The sequence below is a fragment of the Eriocheir sinensis genome, unplaced genomic scaffold, assembly GCF_024679095.1.
Source record: "Eriocheir sinensis breed Jianghai 21 unplaced genomic scaffold, ASM2467909v1 Scaffold1470, whole genome shotgun sequence".
NCBI classification, from domain to species: Eukaryota; Metazoa; Arthropoda; class Malacostraca; order Decapoda; family Varunidae; genus Eriocheir; species Eriocheir sinensis.
Window position 1 is genome coordinate 5887 of NW_026110818.1, and position 9114 is coordinate 15000.

Genomic DNA, 9114 nt, shown 5'->3' on the forward strand with positions numbered 1-9114 from the left:
CCTCTACCCTTCCTTCCCCGCCACCTCCACCCCCCTCCTCTTATTTCAATATTACCTCCATCCCTGCTAACCTTCCTTTCCCACCCCTTCCTTCTGCTTCCTACCCCACTGCCTCCTTCTCCTCTAACCTTCCTTTTTCAATCCTCCATTCCCCTTCCTACCCCACTCCTCCATCCCACTCCCTTCCTTCCTGACCCACACCATCCCAACTCCCCCACCTTCCCCCCCACCTCCATCCCCTCTCCTTTCCTTCACCATCCCATCCACCCCTTGCCCCTCTTTATCCTCCCTCCCAATCCTTCCCCACGCCTCTACCCCACCCATTCCTACCCACCCCTCGATCCTCCCCATTCTTTCCACCCCTTCAGTCCCCTTCACCTTCCTCCCCAACCTCTCCATCCCCCTCTTCCTTCCCGAGCCCTTCCATCATCCGTCCTTTTCCTTCCCACCCCATCCATTCTCCCTCCCCTTCATTCCACACCCCTCCTCCTCCCTTCTATTCCTTCCCTTGCCCCTCCATCCCTTTTCCCTTCATTTCCTACCACACCACCTTACCCTCCTGTCCACCCCTCTATACCCCTCCTTCCTACCCCACTCCCTCAACCCGCACTATCTATTTTCCTCCTCTTCATTCCCTTCCTTCCTTCCTCCCTCAATACCCCTTCCCCTTCCTTCTTCATCCCCTCCACTCCTTTCCCCATTTTTTCTACGGCCCCTCCACCCTCTAATTCCTTCCAAACCCTTCATCCTCTTCTCATCCCACCATTTCATCCCCCACCAATTCCTTCCCCGCCATACCCCTCCTTCCTTCCCCACCTCCTACACCCCCTCCCCTTCCTTCCCCACCCCTCCACTGCCCCTTCCTTTGCTTACACACCATTTCATATTGCCATACCTTCCTCCCCACGCATTCCATCCCAACTCCTCCTTCTTTCCCACACAATAGACCCCCTTTCTCTTCATTGCCCACCCGCCCCCGCCCCCTTTGCCTTACACCCACCATTTCAACCCCTTCACTTCCTCCTCACCCCCTCCATCCACCCATTTCATACCCACCCTCCATCCCCTTTTCTCCCCACCCCCGCCCATATCCCCCTTCCTTCTTCACACCCTTCACTCCTTCTCCTTCCTCCTCCACCCCATCCACCCCCATTGCTTCCCCACCCCGTCCATCCCTCCCCCCCTTCCTTCTTCACACTCTCCACTCCCTTCCCCTTCTTTCTCTACCCTCTCCAATACTATTATTATTAGAACTATTATTATTACTATTTTTATTATTATTACTATTATTATTATTATTATTATTATTATTATTATTATTATTATTATTATTATTATTATTATTATTATTATTATTATTATTATTATTATTATTATTATTATTATTATTATTATTATTATTATTATTATTATTATTATTATTATTATTATTATTATTATTATTATTATTATTATTATTATTATTATTATTATTATTATAACCATTATTATTATTATTATTATTATTATTATTATTATTATTATTATTATTATTATTATTATTATTATTATTATTATTATTATTATTATTATTATTATTATTATTATCATCATCATCATCATCATTTTCATTCCTATCATCACCATTATAACATAACCATCATCATGTCATCACCATTATAACATAACCGTCATCATGTCATCACCATTATAACATAACCATCATCATGTCATCACCATTATAACATAACCATCATCATGTCATCACCATTATAACATAACCGTCATCATGTCATCACCATTATAACATAACCATCATCATGTCATCACCATTATAACATGACCATCATCATCTCATCACCATTATAACATAACCGTCATCATCTTCATCACCATTATAACATAACCGTCATCATGTCATCACCATTATAACATGACCATCATCATGTCATCACAATTATAAAATAACCATCAGCATGTCATCACCATTATAACATGACCATCATCATGTCATCAACATTATAACATGACCGTCATCATGTCATCACCATTATAACATAACCATCATCATGTCATCACCATTATAACATAACCATCATCATGTCATCACCATTATAACATAACCGTCATCATGTCATCACCATTATAACATAACCATCATCATGTCATCACCATTATAACATAACCGTCATCATGTCATCACCATTATAACATAGCAATCATCATGTCATCACCATTATAACGCGGTAATCATCATCATGTCATCACCATTATAACATAACCATCATCATGTCATCACCATTATAACATAACCGTCATCATGTCATCACCATTATAACATAACCGTCATCATGTCATCACCATTATAACATAACCGTCATCATGTCATCACCATTATAACATAACCATCATCATGTCATCACCATTATAACATAACCGTCATCATGTCATCACCATTATAACATAACCGTCATCATGTCATCACCATTATAACATGACCGTCATCATGTCATCACTATTATAACATAACCATCATCATGTCATCACTATTATAACATAACCGTCATCATGTCATCACCATTATAACATGACCATCATCATGTCATCACCATTATAACATGACCATCATCATGTCATCACCATTATAACATAACCATCATCATGTCATCACCATTATAACGCGACCATCATCATGTCATCACCATTATAACATAACCATCATCATATCATCACCATTATAACATGAATCATCATGTCATCACCATTATAACATAACCATCATCATGTCATCACCATTATAACATGACCATCATCATGTCATCACCATTATAACATAACCATCATCATGTCATCACCATTATAACATAACCATCATCATTTCATCACCATTATAACATCAACGTCATCATGTCATCACCATTATAACATAACCCTCATCATGTCATCACCATTATAACATAACCATCATCATGTCATCACCATTATAACATAACAATTATCATGTCATCACCATTATAACATGACCATCATCATTATCATCACCATTATAACATGACCGTCATCATGTCATCACCATTATAACATAACCATCATCATGTCATCACCATTATAACCGTAAATCATCGTGTCATCACCATTATAACATAACCGTCATCATGTCATCACCATTATAACATAACCATCATCATGTCATCACCATTATAACATAACCATCATCATGTCATCACCATTATAACGCATGTCATCACCATTATAACATAACCGTCATCATGTCATCACCATTATAACATAACCATCATCATGTCATCACCATTATAACGACCATCATCATGTCATCACCATTATAACATGACCGTCATCATGTCATCACCATTATAACATGACCGTCATCATGTCATCACCATTATAACATAACCGTCATCATGTCATCACCATTATAACATAACCGTCATCATGTCATCACCATTATAACATGACCGTCATCATGTCATCACCATTATAACATAACCGTCATCATGTCATCACCATTGAATGTCAAGTCGGCGAAAAACTGGATGGTTGGACCATCACCTAATCCTAAAGATCCAGAACAGACCATGAACTCACCGAAACCGTCATTCCAGATAACATCCACCATTAAATGACCATCATCATGTCATCACCATTATAACCATGGATGACTACCCAGGTTCGACCGATTAATTTAAATAATACAACTCGCTCAAAGAATCATCACTGACGAGCACGCGAACATAACCATCATCATGTCATCACCATTACACTCGTACTACAGCATCCTCAACCACTCATCACCATCTACAATCTGTCACTACAACAAAACAAAGTCCCAAAACACTTGTGGCCCTAAACTACAGACCAATCAGCCTGACCTCTGTGGCGGGAAAAATCCTCTCATCACAAACTCGTTAGGCTCGCCAGAACAACAACATCATTTCCGATGCTCAGCACGGTTTCAGGACATTGGACTTCTTCAGGTCATCACCATTATAAAAGCTGGGATAATCATGTCATCAGCCATTATATCTAGACTTTCGAAAGCCTTTGACAAAAGTGCCACACGAAGACTCCTCAGAAACTCAAGTCGGCGGGATTTGGGCAATCGGCGTGGATCAAGAACTGGCTCTGGAAGAAAACGGCAGGTTGTATAACAGATGACCTCGAATATGGCCGGTCACAAGTGAAGTCATCACCATACTTTTCATCATATATCAACGACCTATAACAGGTTGAAATCCAATCTTTCATGCAAAATTATCAGAGAGACCTGGAACAAATCACTCGGTGGTCAGAAAAATGGCATCATGTCATTCAACACTGCCAAATGTAACCGGATCCAAAACAGCAACCACATATAACATAACCACTACATGTTGTGCAAGAGAAAAGAGACCTCGTCACCATCAGCAGTGACTTGAAACCATTAAAACACCGCCGTCCGCCTGTGAAAGCCAATACAATGTCATCACTTCGAATATAAGACGCCGGGGTGTATTGTCGCCCTTGGCCACAATTCGCTGATGAGCCAAAAAGAGACGCGCAGGACATGTTGGTCTTTGACCAATAAGTACCTGAACCTCATCATCATGTCATCACCATGAGAACAAGAAACAACTCAAGCAAAGCGATGCAGTACCGACATCGACCATCAACTCCTGTCAAGACCATTGATCGCCACTTTTGCTGCATCACGTTCCCAGGTAATCCTTCGCAAGCCACTCCTATGGCAAACGGTTGATTAAATCAATGAGCCAACATCTGCTGCCTGTAGTCCCGTATCAGTCCATTATAACATGACCATCATCATGTCATCACCATTATAACATTACTGTCATCATGTCATCACCATTATAACATGACCATCATCATGTCATCACCATTATAACATGACCGTCATCATGTCATCACCATTATAACATGACCATCATCATGTCATCACCATTATAACATGACCGTCATCATGTCATCACCATTATAACATGACCGTCATCATGTCATCACCATTATAACATGACCGTCATCATGTCATCACCATTATAACATGACCGTCATCATGTCATCACCATCACAACCATTGGTGTTGTTGCTGCAGCCCGTCCGCGAAATGTGTGTCAATGCTCTCTGCCTGGGAGAAAGTTCTTTTCCTCCTCAATTTTCTCCTCTCCCGTAAAACAAACAAAAATATCAAGTAGCCTGTATAAATCTACATTGGTGTGAGGGAAATATACAATAGCAGCAAACACCCCAACAATCTGATGGCGGACTACAGGCTGTTTTAATGCAAAGATTTTGAGAATTTACGTGTCGCCGCCGCTCCCGCTGCTCGCTGATTGTCTCCTGCGTTATGACGTCACGCCGGGGGGCGGGGCCAACTCACATTCGTATACCATTATTTATCGCCTTCCTTGGGAGTACATTTTTGCATTGTGTATGTCTGATTTTTTGTTTTCTTATGCCTCTATATAATAGTATGGGTACCAGGCTTTAACCTAGCCTATTGTTTGCTGGGAACAGCAGGGCAAGGGTTTATAAATACAGATAAGTGTTGTTCATTCATTTTTTAGGCTGAGGCCAAGTACGCACACTATTATATAGAGGCATATGAGAAAAATAAAGCAGACACACAATACAAAAATATATTCTTGAGAAAGACAAAAAAAAATAATGGAATACGAATGTGAGTTGGCCCCGCCCCCCGGCGTGACGTCATAACGCAGGAGCCAATCAGCGAGCAGCGGGAGCGGCGGCGACACGTAGACTCTCAAAATCTTTGCATTAAAACAGCCTGTAATCCGCCATCAGATTGTTGGGGTGTTTGCTGCTATTCCCTCACACCAATGTAGATTTATACAGGCTACTTGATATTTTTGTTTGTTTTACGGGAGAGGAGAAAATTGAGGAGGAAAAGAACTTTCTCCCAGGCAGAGAGCATTGACACACATTTCGCGGACGGGCTGTAGTAATGGCGTCACTAGTGTCACCGTCTCCACGTGCTCGCCACCGCAGAGGATCCGGCGACGCTGGGATGAAGGCTGGCACCGCCACATTGTGTCCAGCATGGCGGAGGGCACGGCGGCACGGCTGAAGGCCGTCATCCCCGAGCTCAATGACGGCCACGAGATGGACGCGGCCGGCCTGACGCCCCTCCACCGCGCGGCGCAGCGCGGGCTGTCCCCGGATATGGTCAGCGAGCTGCTGCACCTGGGCGTGAGCCCCCACGTGCTGACCCCCGACGGCATGACCCCCGCTGACCTGGCACGGCGGGCAGGGCACGAGGAGGTGCTGGCGGTGCTGACCAACCACCAGTGTGGAGAGGTGAGTTGGGGCGAACACAGTCCTGGTAGCCGTGGTGATGCTACTACTACTACTACTACTACTACTACTACTACTACTACTACTACTACTACTACTACTACTACTACTACTACTACTACTACTACTACTACTACTACTACTACTACTACTACTACTACTACTACTACTACTACTACTACTACTACTACTACTATACTACTACTACTACTACTGCTACTACTACTACTACTACTACTACTACTACTACTACTACTACTACTACTACTACTACTACTACTACTACTACTACTACTGCTACTACTACTACTACTACTACTACTACTACTACTACTACTAATAATAATAATAATAATAATAATAATAATAATAATAATAATAATAATAATAATAATAATAATAATAATAATAATAATAATAATAATAATAATAATAATAATAATAAAAATGATAATAATAATAATAATAATAATAATAATAATAATAATAATAATAATAATAATAATAATAATAATAGCCGACTGGTACCACTACTACATAAATGATACCTCCACCCATGTTTATTTTCCCGACACATAATCATGGAGGGCTCCATAGCTTGGAGGTCATTAGCCCCAACTCTGTTGGCTAATGACACCCAAAGACCAAACAAGCCGAAAATATCGAGGCATTAAGAAGGCGAGTTGCCTTGTGGCAAACTAACGAGTTAGATGCCCTCCTTGGAGAAGCCAGAGCCATACAGGAGAGGCTCCCCGGACCCCAGCAAAACAACACCTCCACAGAAGACAGGGCCCAGAAGTTTGCAGACAAAATGCGACAAGGCAACGTTGCGTCTGCAACACGAGCCTTGTCAGAAAATTCCACACGGGGTGTGCTTCCACTCACCAGGGACACGATCAGTCAACTCAAGGAAAAACATCCTCCACCGAGTGACCTGAATGGACTGAGACTGGCAGGATGTCACCAACCACCGAATCCAGTTATATACGAAAGGATAACAGGAGAGATGGTGTGGAAGAAGGCCCTCCAGACTCGTGGCAGCGCGGGGCCCTCAGGACTTGATGCACGGGGATGGCGAAGCTTGCTGAGCAGCGCCAACTTTGGCAATGCAGCTGGTGACTTGCGCAACACCATTGCAGCACTGGCAAGAAAACTCGCCTCCTCCAGCTGCCACTATGTGGACGCCCTGACGGCATGCCGCCTCATTCCCCTGGACAAGAGGCCGGGATGCAGGCCTATAGGAGTCTGAGAAGTCCTGCGGCGCATCGTAGGCAAATGCATCATGGCTGTCGTCAAAGAAGATGTGAGAATGGCAGCAGGGAACCTCCAAGTTTGTGCGGGGCAGCAGGCAGGAGGAGAAGCAGCAGTCCATGCCATGCGGGAGATATTCGACCACGTGGAGTGCGAAGCAGTGCTTCATGTTGACGCCAAAAATGCCTTCAACACAATAAATAGAAAGACTATGATACATAACATTAAAACCAAGTGCCCTAGCTTAGCTATGTATGTCGAAAATACCTATACATACCCGACTGACTTATACATAAATAGCCACAGTGGAAAGGTGAAAGTGTTAAAATCATCTGAGGGGACAACACAAGGTGACCCAATAGCCATGGCTATGTACGCCCTGGGCCTATCAGTCCTCCAAAATGAAATCGCGTTCGCAGAAACACGGGTGAAACAGGTGGCTTATGCGGATGACCTCTCAGGTGCTGGTAAAATCTCAGACTTAAAAGGGTGGTGGGACACTGTGAACACCGCCGGCCCTGAGATAGGATACATCCCTAACGCCACCAAGTCTGTCCTTATTGTCAAACCTGAACATTATGACCATGCCGCAGAAACTTTTAGAGGAAGTGGCGTCATTGTGACAAAGGACGGACAACGACACTTAGGTGCAGTGATCGGGACAGAGGTATATAAGAAGGAGTACGTGGGAGACAAAGTAGCTGAATGGGTGAAGGAAATAGAAGCTTTGTCTGCCATTGCCAAGACTGAGCCACACGCTGCCTATTCAGCGTACACCACGGCATCCAACATCGGTGGACGTTCCTGATGCGCACCATCCCCGGCATCAGTCCACCCTCCGACCACTGGAAAATGCCGTCAAGAATGTATTCTTGCCGGCGCTGGTGAAATATCATGCTTTGGGGGAGGAAGAGAGGGATATGCTAGCACTTCCCCAAGACTGGGTGGGATGGGATCACCAACCCTGAGAAGCTGGCAGATAAGGAGAACCAAAACTCCATCAGCCTTACCAGGTCACTCATCAACAGGATCATCGCTCAGGAGGCAGAAGGCGAGATAGACCAAACAGAAATAAGAGATATTAAAAGAAAAATCTCAGAAGAAAGGCAACAGGCCCAAAAAGACGAGCTGGACCGTCTTACACAACACCTGTCCACAGAAATGGGTAGAAAAATACACACAGCACAGGAGGCAGGCGCCTCTAACTGGCTAACGTCATTACCAATCAGAGCAAAGGGCTTCAGCCTTAACAAACAAGAATTTGTCGACGCCATTGCTCTGAGATATGGCTGGCCGATTGAGGGACTGCCTGATCTCTGTGCATGTGGATCACCAAATGATGTCACCCACACCATGACATGTAAAAAAGGAGGACTCGTCTGTATTCGACACGATGAAGTGAGGGATCTGACAGCCAGCATGCTTGGGGAGGTATGCCAAGACGTCACTACCGAGCCGGCACTGCTTCCCCTGGACGGCGAACACCTTCGATACAGGACAGCCAATACCTCACAGGATGCACGGGTTGATGTAAGTGCCCGCGGATTCTGGGTG

General features: G+C 43.7%; 1 protein-coding gene across 1 annotated transcript in view; it reads left to right on the top strand.

The window, feature by feature from the left end:
- Window positions 1-5941: 5941 nt before the first annotated feature.
- Window positions 5942-9114, top strand: part of LOC126990174 (ankyrin-1-like) — a 13275-nt gene continuing 10102 nt past the window's right edge. The window contains exon 1 of the mRNA XM_050848726.1: window positions 5942-6312. Coding sequence (XP_050704683.1) covers window positions 6055-6312 — 258 coding nt within the window. The 5' untranslated portion in view covers window positions 5942-6054. The remainder of the gene's footprint in view (window positions 6313-9114) is intronic.